Here is a 13,879-nt window from a genome sequence, read left to right on the forward strand (position 1 = left end):
GGGGCGGGTGGGGTGAACCTCTCACACACAGAGGAGGAAATAGCCTGTGGGCGAAAGTGAAGACAGAGAGCACATCATGTAGTGTCATGTAGTGTTTCTCCATTCATGGGGGAGGGTGACGACATCATTTTTTTATTTTTTACTTTTGACATTTTCACATTGGCCTCCTACTCAGCAGTCAGAACAGAACGGTGGAGCGTGTGAGCGGTGTGGTTTGCGTGTGAGGTTACCATGGTCCTCCACAGCTCCCCCTACGGCAGCGGCCTCCTGTCCTTCCTGGACGGCCTCTCGTGGGCCATGGTGTTCCCCTCCTACTGGCTGCTGGACCGCCTGCTGGCGTCGTGCGTGGCCACCTCTCTGGAGAAGCGTCGGCGCTCCCAGGACCCCTGCTCCTTCCTGACGCTGTGCCTCCTGGTGTCGGCGCCTCTCTACCTGCTCCTGTTCTTGGCCTCGCTTCCCCTCGCCCTCCTGGGCTTCCTGTTGTGGGCGCCGCTGCAGGCGGTCAGGACGCCCTACCTCTACACACACTGCCGTCCAGACAAGCACCAGGCCGAGCAGGTGAGCAGCTGAAGGCCATAACGGTCTCTTTGGAGCTTTGGATTTGTGTGTCAAATTTCCACCAAAACGCCATTCTTTTGGTTTTTATGAGTGTTATAAAATGTGACATGGTGGTAAAAAAAGGTGTTTGTGTCAGTGACAGACCTGGGGTTTATTGATGAATATGCATGTCCACAACCTCACCATATATAAACAGACTGTAAATTGTTACTAATCCCGCTCACGCACGCCATATTCACTTGACTGTGTCGGGTACAGTGTCTGTTTGCCTGTGTGTGTTCTCTCCAAGCTAGCAGCGACTAAAGCGATGTGTTGTGCTGTGGACAGGGCGGAGCTGGAGCCGGCCTCAGCGAATGGAGACCTCAGGGACGGAGTTTCTGCTTCGGCAGCGCCAACGTGTGCCTGCTGCCGGACTCGCTGGCTCGCTTCAACAACCTGTCCGACACCCAGCGACGAGCCCGCGAGGTGGGCCGGCGCATCCGCAGCGGCGCCAGCCGACCGCAGATCAAGATTTATATCGATTCGCCGACCAACACGTCCATCAGCGCCGCCTCCTTCTCCAGCCTCGCCACGGGCTTCCGACGCACCTCCTCCCTCGACCAGCGCCCCGAAAACACACCCTTCGCCGCAGAGGCCGAGCCCCAGCCTGACTGCCCTCTCCACCCTAATGGAGAGCAGGGCTCCGCAGACTGCCCCATCCACCCGCCAGGGGGGGCTCCTTCCCCCGACTGCCCTCTGCACTCTGGCGGCGCCGGGGATGACTCGGCAGACTGCCCCCTCCACTCTGTCGGGGGTCAGAACAGCTCAGACTGCCCCCTGCATCCCATCCCCAGCAGCGGGGTGCAGATCAGCATCAGTGCCCCTGAGCCGGACCCCCCCCTGGACGAGGAGGAGGAGGGGGGGAAACCCCCCGGGGGAGTCGAAGGGGGCGGGGACTCCTGCAGCATCAACAGCCGTACCGCCTCCCGGGAGTCCCTGACCCGTTTCCACGGCGACGGAGGGGGCACGGGGGCCGTGTCGTCCAACAACACCCTCTCCCACCGCACCTCCGTCTTCAAGCGGCCGACGGGACGCAAGCGGCGCCACGGCGAGGACGGATTCGATCACGAGATCTCTGCCTTTTTCCCCGCCAACCTGGATTTCCTGTGCTTGCAGGAAGTCTTTGACCACACTTCCACCTCCAGGCTGCGGAGCCAGCTTCACCGCTATTTCCCCTTCGTGCTGAGTGACGTGGGCAGCTACGGCTGGAGGCACTGCTGCTCGCACTTCAAGTTCCTGAACAGCGGCCTACTGTTGGCCAGTCGCTACCCAATCCTGGATGCCCATTATGAGTGCTATCCCAACGGGCGTGGAGAAGACGCCCTGGCTGCCAAGGGAGTGCTCTTCGCCAAGGTCAGCTCCTCATTATCTCTCTAATACAGACCCTGCTAGCAGACACCTTTTTTGCTCAGGACTTTAAGTTGATCCCACCCCCAGTGCTGACATCCAGGGCTTGCCACAGTGAACAGTCTCCAGACTGGGTTCCTACACACAGCTGCTCTCAGCAGTGTCTAAGTGGCTTCTCTGCTGTATAGGACAGAATTCTCGGAACAAAGAATTACGTTAAATTATTAAAAGCAGTGTTCGTTGTACTCGGTCTTTCTTTCTTTCTTTGTCACTTCCTTTCCCCCATTCTCTTTTTTTTATCTCCTCTAAATGCGTCTTTCCCTCTGCTTCTCTCTCTCTCTCTCTCTCTCTCTCTCTCTCTCTCTCTCTCTCTCTCTCTCTCTCTCTCTCTCTGTCTTTATCTCTCTCTTTTTGCAATTTAAGTTGAGGATATGAAAATGGCAAACAAAGGCTTCCTTTTCCTTTGGCTGATTTCGTCTCAGATGAAATGCTACATTACTGCAGGGTAAAAGCAACAACCTCCACAGCCGTGTGTGTGAGAGAGAGTGTGTGACGCGTGAGGGCAGAGTATTGTCAGGGTTAGCGTCCATTAATCCCCCCCTCTCGCCACTGTGTTCAGAGGCTGGCAGAGAGCCAAGACCTGCTGGGTCAACTCAGCACCTCCCGGCAACATGATGCCGATGTTGGATCAGCATGTGTGTGTGCGCGCGCTGTATGTGCGTGGTGCGTGTGTGTCTGGAAGAAAACATTGATGAGAGGAGCTGTAGGGATGCTGGCAGGTCTGTGAACCACAGCGACACAGTGGGGCTCTCATCACAGTGCTGCTGGGGGGGTCAGTGTCTCACAGACATTAGAGATCAACACCCTGTTCTGGTCGTGCCACTGGGGAGAAACAGAGGGGGGAAGCGAAAGAGGAAGAAGAGGAAGCGAGAGAGGCAGATAGGAGTGACAAAGCGAGAGACAAGGAGGGAAAGAGCAAGAGAGGGGAGATATGGAGAGGGACATTTGAGTGTGAGTATTAATTAAAAATGTTCCTCTGAAGAATGAGAAAGGCAGTAATTAAAGCTGTTCAGTCTCAATATTTATCTAGTGTATTATTATTTAACCATTGAGCGCATGGATGAAGGAGGGCTGTGGAGTATGGGGTGTGTGTGTGTCTGTGTGTGTGTGTACAGACGAGCACAGGGCATTAGTTAAACCCTGAGGATATAGACAGGACGTGCCTCTTGCCTCAATGACCTTTTAGGAGGGGTCAACCATTGGTTCATATGGCTTCCTGCTCTATGCAGTGGGACCCTGGTCTTTACTTTACTCTACTCTAAATGAACCCCGAGCATGATAGAGGCTTACATCTGTTAATATTAGGGTACCATGGTAGGTATAGTTTACTGGGCAGTGTGTTTGGTTAGGCCAGCATGTTAGGGTGAGAGCTGAACGTCAGGATCAGAGCAGCATGTTAGGCTAGGGCAGCATGTTAGGGAATAGGTTACAGGGTAGGGTAGTGTGTTAGGGAATAGGTTACAGGGTAGGGTAGTGTGTTAGGGAATAGGTTACAGGGTAGGGTAGTGTGTTAGGGAATAGGTTACAGGGTAGGGTAGTGTGTTAGGGAATAGGTTACAGGGTAGGGTAGTGTGTTAGGGAATAGGTTACAGGGTAGGGTAGTGTGTTAGGGAATAGGTTACAGGGAAGAATGTTAGAGTTAGGGCAGCATGTTAATTCTATGCTTTCTTTATACTGTTTCTAACGTAACATTTACTTTATACCATAATATCCATAGAGCGATTTTCATTACCTTCATTTTAATGTTGTTTTTTAATGAGAACACGCACTGGAATACAAACACTAGACACACAACAACAATAACCAGTTGAGAGCCAGCTGAATCCCCTATGGCTTGTTGCTGAGCCCCCACACCAACCCAAGCATGGCTAAGCCCCTAAAATATTCATACACCACGACCCAGGACAAGACGGAGAGCAGGGGAGAGAGGAGGAAACAAGGGCAGGGAGAGCGAGTTGAAAGGAGAGAGGGAGAGAGGGAAGGCGGAGAGAGAAATGAGTTGATCCTAGCTGGAGAAGGGGATAACGAAAACTGACAGGAGAAAGGGGGGATAATCAGAGGAAAGAAGGAAGCAGTTAATGGCTGACAGGGGCTCCAGTACAGCCCTCATGCCTGCAGTGTTGATATGGGAGCGGTGGATGACGTCTGATTCGCGGGCTTTATTATGGCCTCATTAAACGAATGCTGCTAATCTCAGATGAAAGAAAGTCACTGAATGTATGTTTTTAGAAGGGAATCCTAAATGTTAATGTCTAGTTACTTGGACCAAGGCTGTATTGTGGTTTATAATTGGGGTACAGATTCTCTTTCCATGAGAGCAGTCCTGTGATTGGTCCAGCCTCTTGGTTTGAGTCTCTCCAGACTACGAGGAGGCAGTCTTGTCCTCTGTTACATTACTCCATCTCTCCTCTGTTCAGCCAGCACAGCCTTGATCCCCTGGTGGAGATAAATGGATCCGATAGCAGCAAAGTGCTCTGTCACCACACAGGTCTCTTGTAGCATTGTTACATCGTTCGGTTTCCATTACCCTTACTGTTCCATTAGAATCTGTTTAGGTAAACAAATTATCCACAACGTGGTGCAAGACAGGATCATATTGATTTCAACTGTGGGATGTGGTGACCAGATGTCTCTGCTTCCCCCCCCCCCCTCTTCTTCCATCTTTGTCTCCGTTCCCTGGTCTCTGCAGGTACAGGTGGGCACCTCTCACCAGGAGCAGAGGGTTGTGGGATATCTCACCTGTACCCACCTCCACGCCATCGAAGGTACATAGGGCCGTGAGCACCACTCCACAGTGTGTTGGTGCAGTGTGTTAATGTGTGTGTGTGTGTGTTTTGTGAATGCTGTTACGAGTGGATGTTTTTTTTGGGGGGGTGGGTGTGCGACTGTAGCCGAACACCCCAACCAGCCTTCTCTGCCTGTAAGCAGCAGATGAGGAGACGCATGTACACTCCCGCACATCCCCGGTTCCCATGGCGACGCGCTCCCACTGTGTCTGGCGTCAGAGAGTCCTATTTAAAGCTGCCGGTCGCCGTGTCTCATTCTTCACCAAGACTGATCTCTCTGCTATTACTGGCTCCTCCCACACACCACAGTCTGCTAGCATAGCTAATTATAGACCACAAGCTATTTCTAAATACACATCAAATATGGGGCGGAAAGGAGAGAGAGAGAGGAAGGGGGATGGCGTTGAAACTGGGGGAGAGACCTACTAATGCAAGGGATAATGAAGGACAATTCTTTGTTGCAAGATTTTTATTGAAGGATTATCTCATCCTTCCTAGTGGAAGCCTTTATATATTTGTGTGTGTATACGTGTGTGTTTGTGTGGGATGGGGGGGCCTATAGGTGTGTGTGTGTCTACTGACCACCAGAGAGCATGCCGTTGAACATGAGTTTGACTGGGGAGCCTGTCTCCGGTCCTCTCGAGGCTGCAGCCACTGAAGCTGCTCTGTTTCCTTCCACCCCCTCCCCTTCTCCCCTCCCCCCTCCTCTGCACCCCCTGCCCCACCCCCAGGAGATGCAGCTGTGCGCTGTGAGCAATTGGACCTGCTCCTGGAGTGGGGGGAGGAGTTCCGCAAGGCAACGTCCCGACCCTCGGACGAGAAGGAAGACCAGGTGGCCTTTGATGTCGTCCTGGGTGACCTCAACTTCGACAACTGCTCCTCAGGTAACACTATCCGTTTGTGTGTGGTGTGCTCGTGTGTGTGGTGTGCACGTGTGTGTGGTGTGCACATGTGTGTGGTTCGCACATGTGTGTGGTTCGCACATGTGTGTGGTGTGCACATGTGTGTGGTGTGCTCGTGTGTGTGGTGTGCACGTGTGTGTGGTGTGCACATGTGTGTGGTTCGCACATGTGTGTGGTTCGCACATGTGTGTGGTGTGCACGTGTGTGTGGTGTGCACGTGTGTGTGGTGTGCACATGTGTGTGGTTCGCACATGTGTGTGGTTCGCACATGTGTGTGGTGTGCACATGTGTGTGGTGTGCACGTGTGTGTGGTGTGCACGTGTGTGTGGTGTGCACATGTGTGTGGTGTGCACGTGTGTGTGGTGTGCACATGTGTGTGGTGTGCACGTGTGTGCCGTGTCTGTATGTGATGGCCGTGTCACGTTTTGCTGTCGAGTGTATGCGTGTTCCTGATTGTACACATGCCTTTATTTGTCTGTGTGTTTGCATGTGCGTCTTTGTGCGCGTGTGTGCGTGCCTGTGTGTGTGTATGTAGCGGTGCAGTCTGTGTATCTGGGTTGTGTTGCTGTGTTGCAGAGGACAAGCTGGAGCAGCAGCATGCGCTCTTCACCCAGTACAAGGACCCCTGTCGCCAGGGGCCAGGGGAGGACAAGCCATGGGCGCTGGGTGAGTGTACACACACACACACACACACATACACACTAACACACACACACATATGCTGTGACATTGTGGTGATGACACTTACAGGTTTGGGGCCGTTCTGGAGACTGGGGGATGGCGAAGGAGCTATCCTGGGCTTCTAAGCTGCTAAATTAGAAAGTTGCAAAGTCTGGCTCCACACTGTGAAGTGTAGACCTAAATATCCTTCAAAGATAGAGACACAGCACCAGGCCTGCTGACCGTTCACTGGGGAGGTATCTAGTTTGGGTCTGGACGTGGTTCTGAAGACCAGAGGAAGTTATTTAGGACACTGGTGCATGGAGACTCCAAAGCGAGGGTCAAAACAGGACAGGGAGACACTGGGAGGGTGTTTACAGTACAACAATTATTATAATATGGGAGTCAGTTGGCTGAGCGGTGAGGGAGTCGGGCTAGTAATCCGAAGGTTGCCAGTTCGATTCCCGGTCATGCCAACTGACATTGTGTCCTTGGGCAAGGCACTTCACCCTACTTGCCTCGGGGGAATGTCCCTGTACTTACTGTAAGTCGCTCTGGATAAGAGCGTCTGCTAAATGACTTAATGTAATGTAATGTAAATATAGGATTACAGTATATTGTGTTATATTATATAGTTCTGTATTGTCATATTACATGTATAAATACATGCTGTATATATTATTTTGATATTGTGATAGTATGATATTTGCTGTGGTGTTATGATCCATTAAATGCCACAACATTATGGGGTTCTGAAAACATTATGCAACTCTGTGCTATGCTGTTTGATTCAGTGTGTGTGTGTCTGTGTGTGTGTGTGTGTTCAACAGGTACACTACTGGACCCCAGTGGGCTTTATGATGAGGAGGTCAGCTCACCAGAGAGTTTACAGAAGTAAGGCAACTCTCGTTCAACAGGCTTCTTTCCCAAAGTATTACATACTGTACATGTGTCCAATTAATAAATATACACTTCCCTTACTTACTCTTACACACGCTAATCCTAACCCCACAGGATCTACACAAAATCTGTGTGGGTGTCTCTGTGTGCACATCTGTTCATGTTTTGTGTGTGTGTGTGTGTGTAGGGTGATGGAGAACGAGGAGGGCCGAAAGGAATACCTGGTGTTCCCCCCCAGTAAGAACCAGTGCCCCAGCCAGAAGGGCAGGAAGATCCCTCTGAAGGGCAACGGTCGCAGGATAGATTACATCCTGTACAAGGAGGACAGCCCGCAGCAGGACTGGAAAGTGGTACGATGCTCTTGTTGTTGTTGTTGTTCTTTCATCTGAGGGAAGATTCCGATTTGTGCCTCATCGGAGGAAAACCAAATGATGCGATTTGCATAGCTTCTGTAAGAGAGCGAATGATGAGGGGCAGAATGTTTCCTCCCTTCCTCCCTCCCCCTTCTCTCTGTCTCTTTCTCTCTCTCTCTCTCTCTCTCTCTCTCTCTCTCTCTCTCTCTCTCTCTCACTCTCTCTCTTAGTTTGACTCTCCTCCTTATCACCTCTACTTCTCTGTTTTTCTTTCACTCTTTCTGTTTCACCTGTTGTCCCACTCTCAAAGAGTGGAGCCGCGCTGCCACCCTGTGGTGAAACTAAACAATGCCACACGTTCTCAGGGGACAGTCCTAGGTGTTGTTAGCAGGACAGCTCTACTGAGTCACATTTGCTGAGTCACATGCAAATCATCTGTGCTATGTATCTATCCCCATGGGCTTAATGAATGCTCTGCGGTCGATGTGTCGATGTGAGGCTGATGTAGCTTTCCGTCACCCCCTGCAGGACATAGAGGAGTTCAGCTTCATCTCGCAGCTGGCCGGCCTCACGGACCACCTGTCTGTGGCCATGCGCCTCGCAGTCTCTACAGGGGAGGAGGAGCCGTAGGGACCGCCACAGAGCCAGGGAACAGCAAGAAGAGGGAAAAAGGAGAGGAAGATAAAACGAGACTTTCATAAGGACTGAGCCCTAAATTACTCAAAGGAAAGAAAGGATGGATGGATTCATAGATGGATGGATGGACACATACACACACACACACCCATAGTCCTAGTTGGACACACACCGCCAGGCCACTGTCCATCCCCATCCTTCCTGCTGGACTGGATGCTCCCAGATGATTCAGCCCTACTGTCGGTCCACCGGAATTATTACTTCTCGTTCGTAAGCCTTAGTTGATGATATTTAGATGTTTTTGCCTGTCAAGGACTGTTATCCACGTTCATAACTACGGCTGGAGAGGTTTCCTTTGAGGATTGTAGTGTGCTATGACTAGCAAACTATCTATTTACTTATCTCTGGCCCTTTGTTTGAGTCTGCTAAGCCCTTTTCTCTGTGTCTGTGTCTGTGTCTGTGTATGTCTGTCTGTCTGTCTGTCTGTCTGTGTCTGTCTGCCTATCTGTCTGTGTCTGTCTGTCTGCCTATCTGTCTGTCTGTCTGTCTGTCTGTCTGTCTGTCTGTCTGTCTGTCTGTCTGTCTGTCTGTCTGTGTCTGTCTGTCTGTCTGTCTGTCTGTCTGTCTGTCTGTCTGTCTCTGTCTGTCTGTCTTTCTGTCTGCCTATCTGTCTGTGTCTGTCTGTGTGTGTGTCTGTGTTTGTCTGTCTGTCAGTATGAGTTTGCTGAACCCGCTTGTCTGTGTCTGTTTCTGTCGGTCTGTCTATCCGTCTGTCTGTCCGTCACTGTACGTAACGTTCCCTCACCCTAACCAACCCTCAACGCTAAGGAGCAGAACAGGGGAGCATTGGAGACGTCCTACATTCCAGCTGTGAGCTCCGTCCAACCACTCTCTCTACGTTTCATCTTCCTTGCTCAATCCCAGGAACCTCAGCTAAAGTGTCTTTTTTCTAAAGTCTTTCTAACAGCTTTCTATGGCGACTGTGCCATCTTTGTAGGGAGTTTCAAGCCCCTGTGTTTAATACATTTGTAAATGGAGGTTATTGTTTAAAAGTACGGTATCGTGTTCAGAGGGAGATTTTCTTTCAGGTGCACACCGCTCTCTGGTTGGTCGGTAAAGCGGAACAGTGAGGAACTCTTGATATGAATGGAGAAAAATATGTTAGAATGGATTGGGGGGAAGGGGAGTGGGAGGGGTTCTGCATGGGGGGGTCAGAATAAAATCCCTAGAGGAGGGGGGAGTCCTTCTAAAAAGAAAGCCCTGTCTTTGGTGCAAGAAGCATGTCCCCCTGATACAAATTTTTATGCTGCCAATGCAATGTTTCTGCATGTGTACTACCACCCTGCCAAGAATCTCCAACACAAAAACACACTCAGTGTGTACACAGCACACACGTCACACACACACACTAACAAGCTTACACACTCACCACCCCACAGTTGGTTGCCTGGTAACTGTGAACTCCTCCTTACTCACCTGTTCTAACAATATAATATTGACACAGTTGCTGGTCGTCTCCAGGAGTATAGGTTAAATACGCATGTGCGTGTGTTTGCGTGTATAAGCACGCGTATGTGGCACGTTAACAAGTGAGACCAGCTTTGAGATCCATTCACTCCAGTTTAGCATGGGGCAGTATTTGCTGACGAATTTGCAGTTACTCCTCCCCCCTTGGTCGCGTCCATTACAAAGGCGCATGTTTACATGACATTGGTTTCAGGTCTGGGGGGGGGTGGGGAGGGGGTGTGGGGTGGGGTGGGGTGGGGGTGGGCGAAGGGCTGTGAGAGGGTCTGGTCAGAATATATCTTCTTTACTTTGTATGTTTGTATGCCCTCACTGCTGGTGTTTCAGCTCATACATCTGACAACGGCTAGCTTTTATACTCACTCTGTGAATCCTATTATTATTATTATCACTATTATTATTATTATTATTACTATAAGTAGCAGTAGGAGTATTGATGTTATTGGTAAGGTTTATATTAGCGCCCATAACTCATCAATCTGATTTTAGTTTTTTAGGAAGCACAGAACCTCAAACACGGACCCTTTGTTGTGGTCTGAGCCCGTTTCTCTGCCTGCCCTGTACACTGAGCCTGGGAGTCGTGATCTGGTGCGGGTCAGGGGTCAGGGGAGGGGTCAGGGGTCAGGGGAGGGGGAAGTGCAGTAGCTGCATGTGGTTTGTTATGAATCTGCTTCATGGCTTCTGGTCTCCCCACAGGCACCTCCTCGCCATATTTCTATTTTTATTTCTAATTTTTTTCTAACAATTTTGTTTAGAAAAATGTCATCTTCTTAGTTTACTATTTTCTTATTTGATTTGGGCATGGGGAATGCTGCTTTGGGGTAGTTTAGATTACTGATTAATGTGAGAGGGTAAGTGTCTTTCTCTTTTTAAGCTTCTTTCAATTGCTTATTTTCTGCTTTTTAAAAAGAATTTCCCTCTTTGAATTACTGGGTGTTTGTGTTGTTATTTGTGTTCTACGTTTTTGTGTTCGAGTATCGAGTCAGAATCACTTCTCACACTGCCAAGACTGAACAGACTGGAGCACAGAGGGGGGTGTGGTTATTTTCAATATTGTTAGGCAGAAATAAAACCTACAGTATTGGCAGATCAGTGTACATTGAGCCACAAAGAAAATGATCTGTTAATCCTAAAAAAACTAAAACAGAAGTGAAACTTTTGGGGGATTTCCTTTTCAGAGATGACCTTCTGATGTAGCCTAATGGGAGGGGGGGTAGAAACAAATTTAGTAAAACACCAGACAGTCCCTTCATGAAGGTCAAATGCACTGTTATTAACATACGAACAACAAACAATAACACGCTGAACCTTCATCTTGTATTTTAAAAAGACAGAAATAAAGAAAACATGATCAAACTGACATTCCTACCAATGACAAACGTGTACTAGGATGTCTGTTTTAACGTACAAAGTGTCAGTTGACTCAAATATTTTTTCTGCTGAAAGAGTTTGGGTTCGAAGAACCCTCCAATCAGAACCTCTTGTTGACTACAACACGTAGACAGGATTCATTGTATCTTAAGATGAAAATACACAAAGTCATACTTCAACACCTCGGCCCTCGAGAGAGACAGACCACTTCTGGATGTGGACGGCCCGACACTGCTTCCCCTGTTCTCCTTCACCATCATCAAAACATCAAATGAGGGAGACTTGTAGAATCTGTCAAGGCACATTGAGACTGTTCTGGTGAATTGTGTTGGCTCGACACCGTACTAAGACACTTTACATTAGTTTTTCCTTTAATTTGATATCCGTCTGTACTGTGCATCACATACATTCCTAAACTAAATGTGTTTGGTTGTTGATGTGGTGTGATGAAAGAAAACATGTGGTCAGTTAGGAACTATGAAAGGATATTAGGACCACAAAGCTAACACATTCAATCACTGAATGTAACTTAGCCCTCTAGGCTGTCAAAAAAAGCCCTAAGCCTCGACTTCCTCATTCTGCTGTTCTAAACTGGATTCTGTGGAAGTTGTTTGCCGTATAAAAATGTATCTGCAGAACTGTGAAAAAGGGGAAGTGAAAAATCACCTCATCATACTGGGAGAAACACATGAACACATGAACGAGACTCGCCCACTGGTAAGCCCCCGCGATTGTCAGAATCGTGAAGATGACGAATTACCAGCCCCCCTTTGGCCGGGGAGGCCCCTTCTCTTGTTCTCTGGTATATATGCAGCTACAGTGCCAGGGCACTCACACACAGCAGGGAACCTGACAGACAGACAGACAGACAGACAGACAGACTACCAACCGGTCTACAGCCAAACCTTGACCTCCAGCCATACCTTGACCTCCAGACAAACCTTGACCTCCAGCCATACCTTGACCTCCAGCCACACCTTGACCTCCAGCCATACCTTGACCTCCAGCCACACCTTGACCTCCAGCATGTCTGCTTCTCGCCTCTCTCTGCTGCCTGTGCTCTTCCTGCTGATGGGGGCCATCACACTGAGCCAAGGTAGGAACCAGGGAGGGAGGGAGGGAGGGAGGGAGGGAGGGAGGGAGGGAGGGAGGGAGGGAGGGAGGGAGGGAGGGAGGGAGGGAGGGAGGGAGGGAGGGAGGGAGGGAGGGAGGGAGGGAGGGAGGGAGGGAGGGAGGGAGGGAGGGAGGGAGGGAGGGAGGGAGGGGAAAGAAACAGAGAGAGATTGAGATAAAAGGAGGGAGAGTCAGTGGGGGGGGGGCAGAGAACAAGGGAGCAAGAGAGGAGGGAGAGAGCGGGGTATAGATTTAAGAGAAGAAACTTAAAAAGAGATCCTGAGAAAGGGAAATTAAAGAGGGGGGAGAGAGCGCGAAAGAGGAAGAGAGAGACAGAAAAAGGGAGAGGAGAGGAGGAAGACAGAGAAAGAGGGAGAGAGAGTGGTAAGGCCTAAAGAGAAGAAACACAAAAGAGACTCAGCGAGACATTATAATCCTATTGTGCAGGCGTGTTTCTCGTTTGGATGTGTGTAAACGTGTGAATGAATCCACCTGCTTGTCATAACGAGTGCCTCTTTGTGTGTGTTTGTAGGGCTCCGTATGAATGCACCTGCTTGTCATAACGAGTGCCTCTTTGTGTGTGTTTGTAGGGCTCCGTATGAATGCACCTAGGAAGTGCTGCTTCAGCTTCATCAACAGTCAGCCCAAACATCCAGTGGTCAGCTTCACCAGGACCAGCCAACACTGCTCCACCCCTGCCGTGCTGTAAGGATGTGTGTGTGTGTGTGTGTGTGTGTGTGTGTGTGTGTGACCCTCTGTACATATTCTGTTCCTGTGAAAGGCAGTCCTGTCTCAAGTTCATGTTTGTGTGTGAATATACAATGTTCTGATTGGATTCTCGCAATTCTAAATGCATTCTGATGCATCCCTTCCCTTTTGTCAGGCTGAAGATAAAAACTGGTCGCCAACTGTGTGCCCGCCCATCTGACAGTTGGGTGGTGAAGACCATCAGCTTCCTGGACAACAAGAACACTGGGGTCGAGACACCCCTCCAGTAACCATGGCAGCACCATTGGAGGGTAATGACACCCAGTGTCACCATGGGACTGATAAGCTAATCGACATCTAAACATAATGTTTTCCCCTTGGAATTCTGTCATAAAAAAGTACATCAGTACAAACAAAGTTATAAGGATAAACTGAAAATGCTAAATGACTAAAAGGATTGTGTGACTATATAATGCTGAAAATATTGTATGTATTTACCTCTGAACAGCAGATTGTAATTTGACTTTTGGATACTCATTTGTTGTTGTTTTCTTTAATAATTTTGCAGAACCCTAACCTCATGACTGTAAACATGACATATACTTTACAAATGACCTTAATTATCTTACTAGATTCTTCTGAATTAATTATATACTTAATGTTTCACTGGCTCGTAATTGATCGAATCAAAGATGTGTGTTCAAATACAATAAAAAAGTGCATAACTGTTCATGTCAACTTTATTTTGCAATATTGGTCTACACGTGTAGTACAGAGTCACCGCCACTAGAGAACGCAGAAATACCACTTACAGCCAGCCTTACAGAAAACATTCAACATAATCTACCATTTCGTAAAACAGCCGTAGAATACAACTATGTCCAAGTGATCAATGTCTTCTGAATTTTTTTTGTTTTAACCA

General features: G+C 49.0%; 2 protein-coding genes across 2 annotated transcripts; both read left to right on the forward strand.

Moving 5' to 3' along the window:
- The first annotated feature begins 231 nt into the window (after window positions 1-231).
- On the forward strand, window positions 232-9,387 carry smpd3 (sphingomyelin phosphodiesterase 3). The gene is made up of 8 exons (XM_067235170.1): window positions 232-558; window positions 886-1,950; window positions 4,694-4,769; window positions 5,522-5,674; window positions 6,269-6,358; window positions 7,183-7,246; window positions 7,440-7,602; window positions 8,134-9,387. The coding sequence occupies exons 1-8, from the start codon at window positions 232-234 to the stop codon at window positions 8,233-8,235; spliced, it is 2,040 nt and encodes a 679-aa protein (XP_067091271.1). The 3' UTR covers window positions 8,236-9,387.
- Window positions 9,388-12,009: 2,622 nt separating this feature from the next.
- ccl35.1 (chemokine (C-C motif) ligand 35, duplicate 1) lies at window positions 12,010-13,669 on the forward strand. Its single transcript, XM_067233945.1, has 3 exons — window positions 12,010-12,232; window positions 12,840-12,954; window positions 13,133-13,669. Exons 1-3 carry the CDS (start codon window positions 12,163-12,165, stop codon window positions 13,245-13,247), a joined length of 300 nt encoding a protein of 99 aa, XP_067090046.1. The 5' UTR covers window positions 12,010-12,162; the 3' UTR covers window positions 13,248-13,669.
- The last annotated feature ends 210 nt before the right edge of the window (window positions 13,670-13,879 follow it).

The sequence above is a fragment of the Osmerus mordax genome, chromosome 4, assembly GCF_038355195.1.
Source record: "Osmerus mordax isolate fOsmMor3 chromosome 4, fOsmMor3.pri, whole genome shotgun sequence".
NCBI lineage: Eukaryota > Metazoa > Chordata > Actinopteri > Osmeriformes > Osmeridae > Osmerus > Osmerus mordax.